This window comes from Musca vetustissima, unplaced genomic scaffold, assembly GCF_032173495.1.
Source record: "Musca vetustissima isolate MV318-11 ecotype Yass unplaced genomic scaffold, APGP_CSIRO_Mvet_v1 utg4828, whole genome shotgun sequence".
Classification (NCBI taxonomy): Eukaryota; Metazoa; Arthropoda; class Insecta; order Diptera; family Muscidae; genus Musca; species Musca vetustissima.
In genome coordinates this window covers 85,857-103,218 of record NW_026879268.1, presented here as the reverse complement: position 1 = coordinate 103,218, position 17,362 = coordinate 85,857, and the positions used below count along the sequence as shown (strand labels likewise).

The following is a 17,362-nucleotide window of genomic DNA, read 5'->3' as shown; positions in this document are numbered from 1 at the left end:
TCCAAAGACAACTCTTGAAGAAGAAGATTAAATCCTATGTCGGTATATTCATGTCCGTTTATTTGATTGTCTTTCTGTTGGTACCCCCTCATATTTCAACGGAATTGGGTCAATATCGTTTAGGTATAACCTCATATAAAGTACCCTCAATTTTTGGTGTTTATCCAAATTTCGAAGATTTCTGAAATGTTTTCCATCAAAAATGCCTGAGATTCAGTATTTTGAAGATTACGAATCGGCATTCCCGAATCTAAGTGCATTTATCTACATATATAGATAGATCAAGTGAAATTTTCGTTATGTTTCAGTTCCTAGCGAAACGTTTAAACTGAGTTTCTGTTGTTTGGTTTTCTCCTGGTAGCAATTTACCGTGGCATAGCTTTCAATCGACTTTCGGTGTTTGTATATCTACCTATTGGTGGAGGATATTCAACTGTGAACAAATTTTTTACAGGACCCACTTTGCTGAAAAATCTGTTTTTCCTCGACTAGACTAACTTCAGTTTCCAAACAAAATCCATCTTAATCCTAGATCGAGTCCGAATAGGATCTAATTGGATATTTTACGTTCTTATTTGATAAATATCGTTACACACCCATTTCGGTAAAGTCAATGTCCTAAATAATTGCATGTCTAGACCTGAATGACATTTCGTTTTCTCCTGATAGAAATTTATAATGACATAGCCTTCATATAAATATTCCGATCGGCTTTGTATACTTTTGGTGTAGGGGATAAAACTCTGCTAACAGTAATTACAGCACCCATTTTGTTCATTCAGCTCCCCTATAAAAAAATTATTTTTCGGTGAAGACTCGCTCCCCAGAAAAATTTATAAATTATATCTCAAACTTAGACCGGGTCCGAAAATGGAGCTTTTCGATCCACTCCTCCTCGTAGGCCCCTTTAATACAAATAATGAAGAACTCAATCAAATCCACTATTTAATACATGTTTCTCACAACGTATTTTTTAGATACATTTCTAAGATATACTCCCTCATATAGCCCTCACATCAATTCATATCCGAACACATGTATCTACTATACATCAAATCCAATTCGTACTGTATGCACCACACAATGATATTAATAAACAATTTTTCTTGATTCTATGAACATCTTAAAGAATCTAAGAATTCTCTACCCGAAAAGCACTGAAGATAAGATTAGAAATAAGAATAACGTTATATTTGATTGCGGTTTTGTGTTCACAAAAATATATTCTACGAATAGTGGAGTAGAAATGGAAAAAGAACGTTAAAACAATAACAACGGGAATAATCAATGAGTGGTGGTCATTGTTGAAGTAGTTGAGGAGGCTGTCATCATCAGACTTTATTGCCATCAATAAAATATAAAATACAAGAAGAAAGGAAGGTAGAGTAGAAGAAAAATGCAGTTACATAGTGAAATATAGTTCAAATGCAATTGCATTGATTTTTATTATTGTTTATTTGTTTTGTTGTTGTTGCACTATTACAAAGCATTTTTCATTCCACAACAAAGCAACGACTGAGTGTTGCGATGAAGTTGAAGTGAAGTGGAGTTCACTGAGCGCGTGCCCTCTTTTCGGATACTTTTGTTAACAGCAAGCAAATCAAGTTTGTTGCCTAAGTCTTTCGTTTTTGGCTACAATTGTTGCAGAGTTTATGTAACAGTTCTATAATATTTCTTTTCGTTTGAGGCAATTTAAAAATCATCAGCCACAACAATAATAACAGCAACAAAAACAAGAAATTGCAATCAAATAAATATTTTGGTGGTCTTCAATTGTGGTATGTTGCAGCAGCAAGCAACCCCCGCCAAAATTACACAGTTCTCTACCACGAAAAAGAACACAAATTTGCCATTTCTGCCAGACATTTTAGCACAAAATTTGTTATAGTTTTTTTGGAGGCCAGCCAGTCGATCGAACCAACGACCACAACAAATGTGCAAAAATAAGTTGTAACTGTTATTTTGTTATTGGCCAAATTAGACACAAAGCGATTTCAAAGAGTACAGCTATTTTGTTGGCTTAAGGATACAGAATTAAAGAGGCAGGTAGGTGGGTAGGCAGGCAGGCCGACAGTCAGACAATTGGATATTGCAACTTTGCTTTGGAATTATGGTCCAATAATTTTTAAACGAATTTGTAACAATGAAATGAAATTATGGTTTTCTTTGGCAAAAGAGAGGGGAAATTGGGAATCAAAAATTTTCGGATGAAATGTTATTTGAATAAATATACGATATTGTTTTTGAATGTTTGTTTTGAGGCGCCATCCGGACGTGTAATTTTTAAAGGGGAGGAATTTAAATAAAATAAAAGAACACACATATTTAATATTTAGTAAAATGTATATAAAAAAATAGCAGGATTCCAGATTGGATAAGGTACCACCATTGTGCAATGGCATATACGCCTTCAACATAACAAGACACAGGGTCATACCTTGACAGGACTATAGCAATGGTTTATTCCCTCAAGAACTCAGCCGCTATTAGGGTCAAATCCGCTTAAGACTATTTGAAACAATCCTGAAGTGGAATATTATCAAAAATCAATATCAATACACTTCTTCTGGTACCTCCGCACCAAATGGTCAATATTCTTTGGGGAGTTAATTTGTGGAAGAAGTGAGTATCCGGTTTTATCTACACTGCAGAGTGTTATTCATGTACCACACTTAAAACATAGGGTTCTCTGGAAGAAACCTCTGATACGTCCACCCCTCTTTATCGACATTTTGAAAACCATTTTCGGTATATTTATGGTTCTAGACCCATACTGTAATTGGGTTTTCGAGGTTCGTGGAGGTTAAAAAACCAATTCGCAATAAAATTTAAGGCAGATCCTCAAACAAAGAACCCGCATTATTGTATATATTTGAATGCTCCCTGATGTATTTTCCAGCAGAAGTGGCTGCTCATGATTGGTTAAAAAATTGATTCGAATAGAATTTTCAATATAGGTTCAAATTTCGATATATAACAATTCCGCTCCATTTATGAGAGGGTAAAAACATTTTTGTAAATAATTTTAAATGGAAAAAATTTTAAAAAATCAGTTTTTATGGCAATTTAAGTAATTCCACTGTGCAAAATCTGGTATGGATATGTCTATATGAAAATCTCACGGGGATTAATTAATATATATATATATATATACATATCCAGAAAACTTCATTTTAGAAATTTTGAAAAAAATTTAATTATTTTCAGGAAATTGTCAACGAATGACACTGCAAAATGTGGAAGGTATTTATATCGAATGTGCCATTAGAAAGCTCATGGGGAGAACTTTAAGAAAAATTAAATTAAATTAAAAATCATTTCGAAAATTTTGAAAATAAAAAAGAATTTCTAATTTTGTATGACAGTTTATCAGTGAATTCCACTGTTCAAAATCTGGGAGGGATAGGTCCATATGAAAGGCACCATTGGAAATCCCATTCAGACTTTCTATAGTCTATATAGACTGCCTGATCTTCAGCTCGTCTATGAAGACTCCTGACCTTCATCTCGTCTATAAATACTTTCTCTGACCTTCGCCTCGTCCATAAAGACACCCTGACCTTTTCAAAAAATACTACCCGACTTCCAACTCCTCTATAAAGACTTCCTGACATTCACCTCGCATATAAAGAGTCCCACAACTTTAGCTCGCTTTAAAGACTCCCTGGTCTTTAGATCATCTATGGACTCACTGGCCCTCAGCTTGCATTAATTGTCCCCACAAATACTCCCTCATTCGATTTAATTTTACGGACATTCTTAATTATTTTGAGGATTTTTTGCCTTAATAGGGATACAATTAATCATTTGCACTTCATGTAGGTTTTATGGATTCTACAAAGCATCCAGCTAAGTAAACAATTATTCTCCTACGGAGATGGATCGTTGTCTGCAAACAACTATAAAAACTCCGAGACCTTCAGGTGGACCATACATAGCCCCTGATTCAATTTTTTTTACGGCCATTCCTAGTTATTTAAGGATTATTACCTTAATAGGGATACAATAGGTTCATTCTGTCTACAAGTATGTTGTGGTGATGTTCCCCTACGTCCTCTAAATCAAACTAACTAACAATATTTGCAAATCAAAAATTTCAAACTATCAACCATACATTCTTCCAATCTAAAAATAATTTCTTTCCACTAAAATTATTTATAGCCTTGGCAAAGAGAAAAAACAACATTCTCCTTCTTTGATTTAAGATTATCAACACGTTTCAAGAATTTCTCCAACAAGTTGCGCAACATAATTTATCAATGTTACCTACCTACTGCTATATCCCGGAAATCTCTCTCTATCCTGCTAAAAATACTTATCAGAATATTATCACTGAATATTAATAATTTATTTGTTATTTTATTTCCTTCTCATCTTCTTCTAACTTCTTTGGTCGTTTTCTTGCAGTTATGTCTTTTCGGCACCTGGCAAACTACTGGACTCATTGCCCGGCACATTAATGTTAACAGATTGTTTGGAAGCCTGTCAAGGAAATGAAACATGTCATGCCGTTAATTACGAAACAGGTCTATGTGTACTATTTTCAGCTAATGCCGATCAATTGCCAGGTGAGTAAAATATACAAATTACAAACAACAAAACATAATCATATGAACTAAACAAAATCAAATCTTAACTAACAAGATGTAGTAGCTTCTACATGTTAGGCGTGTTACAAAGTACAAAATACCATTCGATCTGCTAGTTTTTGTAGGTAATCCAATACTCTCATTATAGGGCTCTAAACAATAAATTATAGTTTATATTGAAGTTGCTTTGAAATGGGTAAACGTTCTTTAATGTGCAAAGTTTTACACATTATTGTATTTTGCGCAAGTATGTGTATGTATTTGTGTGCGTATCTAATAAAATAGGAGGTCTAAAGCTTTTAACAATAATTGAATATAATTGGCACCCATATCTCGTCAGCGTCGTCTGCTTAACACAAAAAGTGCTAATTTGTTCGTTACCATAATTGTTGAATTAGTTATCTCATCGTGTTTATTGTTTGTTGGCCAACTCATATTTATTATTGGATAATAAGCAGATAATGTTTGGCGATTATCTCATTTTACACTCCACGGGGGAATTTGAAAAAATATATGTTTTCATTCAGAAGAAGACTACATACATAATTTTATCAAACGATGCTGGATAAATAGTGGGAAGAAACCTAAATAAAACTTTTTTTACATTTTAAAAATAAAATGGGGATACATGAGTTTTTATCTAAATCAAATAGTTGTCAGGGTCTTAAAAAAGAGTAAACTTAAAGACTTCCTGACCTTCGCATCGCCAATAAAGACTCCCTTACATTCTGCTCGTCTATAGACTTCCTGGCTTTCAGCTCGCCTATAAAGACTCTCTAACCCCCAGCTCGTATATTGACTACGTGATCTTCAGCTCATCTATAAACTCCCTAACCTACAGCTCGATCATAGACTCCATGACCTTTAGCTAGTCTATAAACACCCTGACCGTCAACACGTCTATAAACTCCATGTTCTTCAGCTCGTCTACAGACTCCCTGACCTTCAACTCGTCTATAGACTCCCTGGCATTCAACTTGTCGATAGACGTCCAGACCTTCGGGTCTATAAAAACTCTCTGATATTCAGCTCGTATCTTTAGACTTCCTGTTCTTCAGATCACATTTATGAGATATATGATTCTATTTAAATATGGACTCTATGTTATGAATGTACCAAAAGTGAAATTTTCACTGTAAATCATAATGCCCATCGTTTAGGTCACATTCTACAAAGCGTCGACAGTCCAGCTAAGTAGACAATTGTTCTGCTGTAATTGATGGGATATTAGGGCTGCCCTCTATCGTTGTCTAGAAACAATGTCTCGCTGATTTTGTTACAGCTTAGACAGTCCAGCTAAGTAGACGATTATTCTGCTGTAATTGATGGGATATTAGGGCTGCCCTCTATCGTTGTCTAGAAACAATGTCTCGCTGTTTTTTTACAGCTTAGACAGTCCAGCTAAGTAGACGATTGTTCTGTTGTGGGTAATGGGGCTGCCCTCTATCGTTGCCTAGAAACAACGTCTCGTTACATCGTTTGTGACCATTGATTAATTGGTATTGCAATTTTACTCAAGATGGCGCTATCTCCTGTAGAATCCATAATAAGGCAGCCCCATTACCGCCCTATTATGGCTTCTACAAAGCGTCGACAGTCCAGCTAAGTATACAATTGTTCTGCTGTAATTGATGGAATATTAGGGGTGCCCTCTATCGTTGTCTAGAAGCAATGTCTCTCTGATTTTTTTTTTACAGCTGAGACAGTCCACCCAAGTAGACGATTGTTCTGTTGTGGGTAATGGGGCTGCCATCTATCGTTGCCTAGAAACAACGTCTCGTTATATCGTTTGTGGCCATTGATTGCAATTTTACCCTAGGTGGCTCTATCTCGTGACACTCTTATTATATGCTCTTGTGTTGCAAATCAACACATTTGGACTTCAAATACGGACTCCACCTTTGGATTTCATCATATTAGCTATGGAATTTACATGCTTTACAATGTTAATCTTTTTGAGGAAAACGTATCAGAAGGAATAGACCGACACACAATATGAATGGTTAGAAAAACGATGAAAATATACAAGAATGTAGTGATCGACTTTCGATTTTCTTCATAAATATATGGTGTGGGATAACCGAAAATTACACTTTCCAGCCTTTATTTTATCTGTTGAGAACAATTTTCATAAAAAAAAAAATTTGTAGTCGATTTTGCATCGGTCGTAAAAGTCAAAAATCGATTTTAACAGGTTTAACAAAATCGAAAGATCGAAAAGTCTACAGTTTAGTCAAAGACAAGACTTTTGGCCAGAGGCAAAAATCGAAAAGTCTAAAAGTCGACTTTTACGCTCGACTACGTATCCCTAGACCTGTCATCTATCGTTGCCTAGACACAATGCCTAGTTGGTTTTTTTGATTTTCATATTATTGCCAATATTTTCCTCTGGATGACGCCGTTTTTTATATTCATGTGTTGATGTCGAGGTTGGTTATTAGAATAGCAGGGGCTTTCGGATGTATTTAATCTAAAGGGACATTTAAGCATCTTTTTAAAAATATTCGAGTGAATTTTCCTCTATGTAGGAAGTAGTGATTCAATATTCTTAATTTAAGTTTGAAAGGAATATTGTAATGTGGAAGAAGAAAATCAGTTTTTATAGGGAATAGGACATCGACATAGTATATGATTTGTCTGCTGTAGTCTGAAGGTGATTGTGCTGTCATCTACCGTTGCATAGAAACAACATCTCCCTAAATTCGGTGCAGCGGTTGGAGTCCTTACTTATTTTGTGTTTCAATTTGTTATCTTCATAGCGTTATCTATGAAGTAATAATGCAATAATATCAATTTTCGAGTTCGATCAAAGTTTGGAAAGAATACTATGATGTGCAGGTTTTGAAAAAATCAGTTTTTTATAGGGAAAAGGGCATCGGCATTGTACCTAAGTAGATGATTGGTCTGCTATAGTCTCAAGGTAATTGTGCTGCCATCTATCGTTGCCTAGAAACAACGCCTGCCTGCAACGGTTGGGCTCCTTGCTTATTTAGTGTTCCAATTTTTTATATTCGTGGCGTTATAGATTTAAATTGATATCCAAATTCAAAATTAAGCTATGTTTATAAAGAATAGTGTCACGTACAAAGCTTCGCCATTATAGTATATCATTGGTCTGCTCTAATCTGAGCTAGGTGATGGGGCCCCCATCTATAGTTGCCTAGAAACAAGGTCTCTTTGAATTTTGTGCAGCGGTTGGGATCCTTGGTTATTTTGTGTTGACATTTTCCTCTGGATGGCGCTATCTCCTGTCACTTCAAGGCCCTGATCACTTTAACAATTATAAGAGTATAAGATTGTCTTTCAATCTGTGGATTCCCTCACATTTAAAGTTTTTTCTTAAAAATGAAATGCTCGAGGCATATACATAGTGAAATTATGAGTGTACAGTGAAATATTTAAGTGTACAGTCCCAATGTTGTTCACTAGCAAAAAATCTTGACCCTATATTTCATACCACATTATTTGTAGTGTGTACTTAAATGAGAATGCAATCTGATTGTATGATATAGACGAATTTAAAAAATATTTAAGGTGTTTTGGACTTCAACTTTTCAGATAGAATGAACTATATTTCCGGGTTGATATTTGCAATATTTTCGGTTGATAATTCAGTATATAGAAATATTAGCAATGGCAGACAAAATTGGGTCTCATAGTTCTCCGTTTCAGAACTTTTCGTATTCTATGAACGATTTTGGTATTTTTTATGTTACCAAAAAATAATTGTTTAAAATAGAGAACATTAATTAGTGTGGTAGGGTATCGTGGTTGACTCTACTGTTTCCACTCCTTAAGTTCTTCTTTTCGCTGCAGCTGTTATTTATTGCCACTACACCTCAAAGAACATTTTATAACTCCCTGTTTTTTTGCATAGAATAAACTTTCCATGGAAAACAAGAAAAGGTGTGACAAATCAACTATTGACATTTCACTTACTGCAACACTGACAGGCTGTCTTCGTGTCACCTGAAGTAGTGACTGGTTTTACTTTTTTCGGATTGTGTTGACAAGAATGTTTAGTTTGTCACTTTAAAGAGAACTTTTCATTTCTTCGTTTTGCATTGTCAAATGTGTGTGTGTTAACACTCTAATATTGATTCTAAATTTCATTTCATTTGTTATGCATCTATTTGCAACGCCTCAAAATGTATTTTTTTCTATTTTCATTTTAAATTTTTTCTGTTTTTCATTCTAGGTGCCCTAACCAAATCCCAGTTCCCCGTCTTTACCATTTATGCACAAAAATCATGTCTGGGTGTACGACCATGTGCACGTGCCTGGTGTGTCGATCGTGTACAAAACTATAAACTGAATGGCCATGCCAAACGTTCGGTGTCAGTGACATCGAGACGTGATTGTTTCGAATTATGTTTGGGTGAAGCTGAATTTACATGCCGGTAAGTGAGTGAATGAGCCATGACAAAAAAAAAAAAAAAAAGTAGGAATAAGAAAGGGAAAAATAACTCTAAATAAAAAGTGAAAAAAGTGCAAGTAGTTAAGTTAAGGCGGCTTGGCGGCCACAGATCGCCGAAAAGAAAATAGAAAATCCTCATCGTTTTAAGCAGGAAAAAGTTTTCAAGGAAAATTCTAAGAAAAATCGTGTTGATGGCTTTTTAAAGCATGACACCTTCCTGAAGTATTTTATAGACAGAAAACTTCCTGGCTGCTGGCAAATAATGGCTGCTTATAAATAGCATCATCGTCAACATCATCACAAGGAAGCAGCTTTGCGGAAAATATAACATAAATTTGGTGTCATCTTCATAAAACGCGAAACGTTAGTAAGCTGTTAGCCATGTCGTTAGTTGGTAGGTAGTTTGAAGAGGAGGATGTTGTCGTCATCATCATCTTGACTGCTTTTGAAATATGATTTTAATATCCTGCAGCTAAAAAGGAAATTAACATAACTCTGTGGCAGCGGCAAAGCGATGACAGTATTCAGATACTGGTTGACTTTTCGCCCATATTCCCCACACCATCCCATGTGATTAAGACATCCAATAAAGTTTAGAGAAGAGAAAAAGGCCTGCGGATGGAAAGTGATCCTTCAAAACTGTATTTTTTTGAGACATCCACAAAATAACATGATCAATTTTTCCATGAATTTGGTTTTTGTTCCGATATATTCTGTTTTGGGGTTTTAAACGTTTGAGAGAGGGTATGGCCAAGAAGCTTTTGGTTTGGATAATGGTGTAATAATTTAGGAAAATAAGTAAAAAGATCGCTAAGTATGGCCCCAAAATGATCCACTGTTACCTGTGGTTCTAAGATGTTCTTCCTATAGAAAAAATGGGGCCTGAAGTCTTGAGAATTTTTTTCTACATAGATGTCTTCAGCATTTTTTTTAAGAAAAACTAAGATGCGGCGACTTGAGAATTTTCTTCTATAGAAAAATATAAGAATTGAGGCCTTGAGTATTTTTTTCTATAGAAAAAAATGCGACCTGTGGTCTCGAGAATTTTTTCTATAGAAAATACTGCGGCTTGTGGTCTTGAGAATTTTTTTTCTAAAGAAAAAAGACCTGTTGTCCTGAGAATTTTTTCTTATAGAAAAGAATGAGACCTGTTGTCTTGAGAATTTTTTTCTATAGAAAAAATGAGACCCGGGGTCTTGAGAATTGTTTTTCTATAGAAAAAATGAGACCTGAGGTCTTGAGAATTTTTTTTTCTATAGAAAAAACTGAGACCTGAGGTCTTGAGAATTTTTTTCTATAGAAAAAAATGAGACCTGAGGTATTGAGAATTTTTTTTTTTCTATAGAAAAAAAATGAGACCTGCGGTCTTGAGAATTTTTTTCTATAGAAAAAAATGAGACCTGTGGCCTTGAGAGTTTTTTTCTATAGAAAAAAATGAGACCTGTGGTCTTGAGAGTTTTTTCTATAGAAAAAAATGAGACCTGTAGTCTTGAGAATTTTTTTCTATAGAAAAAAAATGAGACCTGTGGTCTTGAGAATTTTTTTTCTATAGAAAAAAATAAGACCTGTGGTCTTGAGAATTTTTTTCTATAGAAAAAAATAAGACCTGTGGTCTTGAGAATTTTTTTCTATAGAAAAAAAATGAGACCTGTGGTCTTGAAAAATTTTTTCTATAGAAAAAAATGAGACCTGTGGTCTTGAGAATTTGTTTCTATAGCAAAAAAATGAGACCTGGGGTCTTGAGAATTTTTCCAAAAAAATTAAACCTAGGGTCTTGAGAATTTGTTTCTATAGCAAAAAAATGAGACCTGTGGTCTTGAGAAAGTTTTTTTTATAGAAAAAAATTAGACATGTGGTCTTGAGAATTTAAAAAAAAATTGACCTTTTGTACTTCCTTTTTCCTATTTTTCCATTTCTTTAGTGGGGTATTTTCCAACCCCACCCTCCTTAATGGCGTCTAAAATAAAGTTCATGGCGTGTAAGTCGCCTCTGTTTCTTTATTGGATTTTTCCAAATCACGCATGTGTCTTAAATCTTTTGTTTTGATTCTGGCCACTAATCACCAGCAAGAGGTAGTAATGTGTGCATGCCAACATCACCACAACCACCACCACTATTCCTTAAGCAATTATAGTAATCATTAAATAGTTTCTAAGTCAAGTCCAAGTCCAGAAATCCTTAGAATTCCGTTTGACAGAAATCAAAAAGGTCTTTTTTGGCTTGGAATTGAGTTAAGTTCTCTGCCTGTGATCAGGAACGTGTGGCAATTTATTGCGTGACAATAACAAAAACATCAACATCAAGTGTGATTGTATTTAAGAAAAAAACCAAATCCAACATCCCTGGAAAAAGATCAGCGATGGCACTGAAAGGCCACTGGAAACCAGTTGCTGCTGATGTTTGCTGCCGACAAAGTCGCCACCAAGGCGTTGAATGATTTGACGAAGACAGTAGTAGTTGGTAGGTAGGGTAGTGAGTGAGGATACTTCAACACAATAAAATACATGTGTTGCGGCGCACACTCACATGAGATTATAAATCGACAAAATCGCATAGCAGCATCGACATCAGTTACCAGTTAGGAACGTTTTAACGCATCTCCTTCGGCGGGGCTTTTTTGTGTGAGTTAGCGTTTGCGTGCTTTTAACTTGCTTATAATATGGCTTCTATGACTCAAAGATTATAGGCTATTCGCTCTCAATATATATTTTTTGATGGGCTTGTGTGCTCTTTTCTTGCATCGAACTGTAATTGATTGATTTATGATATTTTTCCACTTCTCTATCAAGAATAAAAAGATATTAGCTATCAAATGCCAATAATAAATTCTTCGTTGATGGGATGCTTGCTTTGAGATATTTTTGTGAGGTAAGAAAAAAAAATAGAAGGGATTGTCGTCATTCACCTAAGGTCATTGGACGAGGAACAGGTCGGAACAGAAGATTATCAATAGAAAAAATATTTCAAACAGAATAATATTCTATAGAAAACATTTCAGAACCTTTGGCCCATTTGTTTTCTAAATAGAAAAAAATTCACAAGACAAAACAAAATTTGCAAGACCTCAGGTCTCATTTTTTTATATAGAAAAAAATTCGCAAGACCTCTGGTCTCATTTTTTTCTATTGAAAAAAATTCTGTAGACCCCAGGACTCATTTTTTTATATTGAAAAAAATTCTGTAGACCCCAGGACTCATTTTTTTCTATAGAACAAATTCTCAAGACACAAGGTCTGAATTTTTTCTATAGAAAAAATCTCAAGAAACCAGGTCTCTTTTTTTCTATAGAAAAAAATCTGTGACTTCCAGTCTCTTTTTTCTATAGAAAAAATCTGAGACTCCCAGTCTCTTTTTTCTGAGACTACCAGTCTCTTTTTTCTATAGAAACAAATCTGAGACTACTAGTCTCTTTTTATCTATAGAACAAAATCTGAGACTCCCAGTCTCTTTTTTTCTATAGAACAAAATCTGAGACCCCAGTCTCTTTTTTTTTCTATAGAAAAAAATCTGAGACTCCCAGTCTCTTTTTTCTATAGAAAAAAATCTGAGACTCCCATCTACAAAAAAATCTATAAAAAATTCTCTTGACACTATGTTAAATTTTTTCTATAGAAAAAATCTCTTGACCTTAGGTTAAATTTTTTTCTATAGAAACAACTGGAAAGACCCCAGGTCTCATTTTTTATAAAAAATAAAAAAAAAACTTTTTTGGTTTGACAACCTATGCAATTTTGTTGTTCTGAAATGTTTCCTTTCAAATTACTTTCCGATCTCAGAATAAGTGGCATTTCAATTACCTTCACTTACCAATTAAAAAATTTCATAAATACCATAAACCAAGTCTCTGAATTCCACAATAGCCGATTTACTTTAATTAGCTGGAAAAAAATTGCGGCATTGATTTTGTTACATTTTTTCCTAATGATATTTGTAACAATTTTAATCAGTTCCAATGCCAAAACATTTTTGCTAATTGTCGTCCACTCTCGGTCCGGCATTGTGGTATTTTTAAGCAACAAAATAGCCAGACGACAAAAAAGTGAAACAGATTTTCAAATCGTACCACCAGCAATAAGGAAGCTCTTTGGTATTCTAATTTCTTTTGTTGGCTAATAGAGATGGTGGTGTTGGTGCTGCTGCTGGTGGATCGTGTGGTACCCTGCTATTGATTATTTGTTGTGCTGTAGTTTCCTTTTTGTTCAAACATTACAGATGATAAGAAAGAAAACTTTGTTTGGTATTCAAACCAACCGCCATCATTGTCGTCGTAATCATCTAATTTTCCATTTTTTTCTTTTTCTTTCTTTTTGTTCCTCCACGGATCCCTCTGTGAAAACCCACATAATGGCCAAGTTGTGAATTTTATTGAAACAAAAAAGTGTAGCAACCAACCCAACCTAACCAACAATCGAGATAGTTGGCATTCTATACATGGGCCATGTTGTACATACTCCACATACATTTATAACAACTATTAGCCAACTATGTTGGGCGATGTTGTTGCTTGTCTTTCAGTTCAGTTCGGTTTGGAGGTTCGCTGCAGTTACTAATTACATGAAATTTAAAGAGTGCAAGGTATAGTAAAATGTAGGCGCTGTAGCAAATGAGCCAGAAAACGCGTTTGTTAAGACACCACCAGCACACCACACAAAGCCATCATCATCAACAGCAGCAGCAACGCCACTTGCTGACTGCCAATATTGGCAAACATCAAATGGCACCATCCCTACATACCACTACTACCGGGGTCTAATATAAAACTTTGAAGATGGTCTTGTATTCTAGATCACATACACACACAGAGGCACACATTCTCACACGATTACAAATGCAAAAAGCATACCCTGAACTTTGTGATAAAACTGCAACAACAACAAAAACCAAGAATGCAACAATTGTTGCATTCTTGCATATCACACGTTCTACAAAAAAAGCGAAAAAAAATTGAAGAGAGATGCCCTGCACACATTTGTGCCAACTACTGCTGCTGGTGCTACCATTAGCTTTTGAAAAACTGTTACCGCCTCTGCTGCTGTGGTTGCTGGTGGTACCGGGCAACATTAGTTGGAAAACATTTTAATTTAATAGATATCGCCACATAAGGAGGTAGACTAAGCATTACATTTACTTAACTTCATCTATTTTCGGTGTGGGGAATGTAGAGTCTTTAAGCGGCTAGAATTGTGGAGGGAATAGAAAATTTTTAACATTTTTACTAGAAAAACCTTGGGCCTAGGGGACTGAGAATTTTTTTTTCTGTAGAAAAAAAATGGACCTGGGGTCCTGAAATTTTTTTTTATAGGAAAAACTTAGACAAGGGCTCTTGAGATTTTATTTTTAGAAAAATGCTACCTTGGGTCTTCAACATTTTTTCTATAGGAAAAAACATAGACCTAGGGCCTTGACAATTTTTTTCTATAGAAAAAATATGACCTGGGGTCTTGAGATTTTGTTTCTATAGAAAAAAACTTAGACCTGCGGTCTTTACAATTTTTTCTTTAGAAAAAAACATAGACCTGCGGTCTTTAGATTCATGAGAATTTGTTTCTATAGAAAAAACATAAACCTGGGGTCACGAGAATTTTTTTCTATAAAAAAAAACTTAGACCTGGGATTTTGAGAATTTTTTCTATAGAAAAAAAATACCTGGGGTATTGAGAATTTTTTTCTATAGAAAAAAAAATACCTGGGGTCTTGAGAATTTTTTTCTATAGAAAAAGAAACTTAGACTTGGGGTCTTGAGATTTTTTTTTATAGAAGAAATTTAGACCTAGGGTCTTGAGAATTTTTTTCTATAGAAAAAAACTTAGACCTGGGGTCTTGAGAATTTTTTTCTATAGAAAAAAATTAGACCTGGGGTATTAAGATTTTTTTTCATAGAAAAAGCTTAGACCTGAAGTCTTGAGCATTTGTTTCTATAGAAAAAATATGACATCGGGTCTTAAGATTTTTTTCTATAGAAAAAACTTAGACCTGGGAATTTTTGACCTGAGAATTTTTTTCTATAGAAAAAACTTAGAATTTTTTTCCTATATTTTTTCCTATTCCATATTTCCTATGGAAAAACATAGAACTAGGGTCTTGAGAATTTGTTTCTACAGAAAGTAAAACCTTGGATCTTGATAAATAAACTTCAGCTGAGGTTTTGAGAATTTTTAGAGAGCAGAGAATTTTTTCCCATAAAAAATCGACTGGGGTCTTGAGAATTTCTTGCTATAGCAAAGAAGTGTATCCTCCTTAAGTCTCCACCTTTTGTAACACCACTCGTTATACTTAACTTCCAGCAGCAGTAAATATTGGCTATCACATATTTGTTGCTACGAGCTTCGAAAAAACGCTGAGATTTCATACGACGAGATCAGTATTCTAATCGCAAAAGGAACAGTATAAAAACTAAAGCATCTAATTAGAATTTTCTTCTTATTTGTTGGTTGGTTCGCATCTATACCAACCAAGCATAACTAACACGCATTGATGCTACCGGGGTTCAAAAAAAATCGCAACAACAAACATCAACTTAGATGAGGCAAGAAAATGGACAGTAACATTAAAGTGTAGACAACACCAGCAAAAAACGTTACAGAAGCTCACATTGTAGGCTGATAGTTGTTTGCCGCCGCTCTTCTAATTAGTGCCATGTTCTTTTCACAAAAAAAACGAGAAAAATAGAAAGACCAACAAAAACGTAACATAACACATCTCAGACATCAAAGAAGATGAAACCTATTCTTAAGCAATTTCATGTAAGGCGTATTTGAAACGTTTTGCGTTGAAATCATTACTAGACCTGCTCCTTTACCCCCAAAGGTGTTTGTTGTTAGTAATTTAGGGTTTCGCCGAATACATGTTGGATTGGATTGGATTGGACCTAATTTCTAGAGAAAAATATTGAATCTGTGGAACTAAATTCTCCAATCCAACAAGCCTATTTTTTCTGAAGAAAAATATTCTCAAGACCCTAGGTCTTATTTTTTTATAGAGAAAATTCGCAAGACACCAGGTCTTATTTTTTTCTATAGAAAAAAAATTCTCAAGACCTCAGGTCTCATTTTTTTCTATAGAAAAAAATTAAGACATCAGGTCTAATTCTATCTATGGAAACAAATTTGTAAGACACCAGGTCGTAGTTTTTTTCTATCGAAAAAAGAATCCCAAGACACCAGTAGGTCTATTCTGTAACTTTTAACAACATCCGGTATTGTTTACATTTCTTTTGTTATTGTAACAACAATAAAACAAACAAATGAAATTGCTGTAAAATAGACAATATCGAATGTTGTTAAAAAGTTACAGAATACAGGGGCAGGTCTCATTTCTTTCACAGGAAAAACTCAAAACGCCGGGTAGAATTTTTTTTATAAAACAAAATTCTAAAATATTTTCGCCCTTTGATTAATTTCTTTGAAAATTTGTAGTTTGAAACCCTTACCATCCAATAGCAATTTGTTGTCACTTGATGGAAACAGAAAATTTCTGAAGGGAAAACATTCTAACATATTTGAAAATGTGTATATAATCCCCGTGATTTCTTTTTTTAATTAATGTTTTGTCAGCCAGTCTTTGTTTTTATTTTCTTGTAGTTCTGATTCCCTTTTTGTCCGAGACATTGTATGGGAAAAAACCATTTATTATTTTCCACTTTGTAATTGATTATCGAATGTTTTGACATTATCTGAAAGCGTCAGAGGAGTAGCAATAGCAGCATCAGCAGAAGCAGGTGCTTTTTGTCTGGCCATAACTAATGGAAACGTAGACAGACGTAGTGATGGGGTCCCCCACTCTTTTAGTGAGATTTTTTTATGGAATCTGGCCTGGTGGGCATTGTGCCAATGCACAGGAAGTTATAAGAGATAGGAATAAAATTGAAACAAAAAGTTTTTCCATGTAACTTTAATATCTTCAACAAAACCAAAAAAGAAAAGAAAAAACGTAACGAAAACCAGAAATTCATTAAGAGTAAGACCGGAATTTGGGAATAAAAAAAAATAACAACAAAACACCAAAATCGGTTTCCTTACTGTTTGCCATGGTATGCTATAAATAGCACAGAATGTAGATGGTTTCGAAGAGATAAGAATTAAAAATAAACGTAGGGGGGAAGGGAAATCATTTTTATGTGAAAATAATTAACTTGTCTATTTAAGTTTATTTTTTGAGGAGGAGGATGATGAAGGAAACTTGCTTGAATGGGTGGACACATAAAGTGATATGAGTATCCTGATTGGCCAAGAATAATTGTTAACAATAAATTAAAAATGCTAGCAGCTAATTTTGCGCCAATATTTTGAAGAAAATTATTATTTTTAGCATTAGTTCCACAGACTTCTCGAGAATTTTCTATAGAAAAATAAATTCC

The 17,362-nt window shown here is 34.5% G+C and overlaps 1 protein-coding gene across 1 annotated transcript in view; it reads left to right on the top strand.

Annotated features, from left to right (window-relative positions):
* Positions 1–17,362, top strand: part of LOC133324081 (uncharacterized) — a 125,941-nt gene that overhangs the window by 60,460 nt on the left and 48,119 nt on the right. The window contains exons 4-5 of the mRNA XM_061532966.1: positions 4,408–4,568; positions 8,788–8,989. Coding sequence (XP_061388950.1) covers positions 4,408–4,568; positions 8,788–8,989 — 363 coding nt within the window. The remainder of the gene's footprint in view (positions 1–4,407; positions 4,569–8,787; positions 8,990–17,362) is intronic.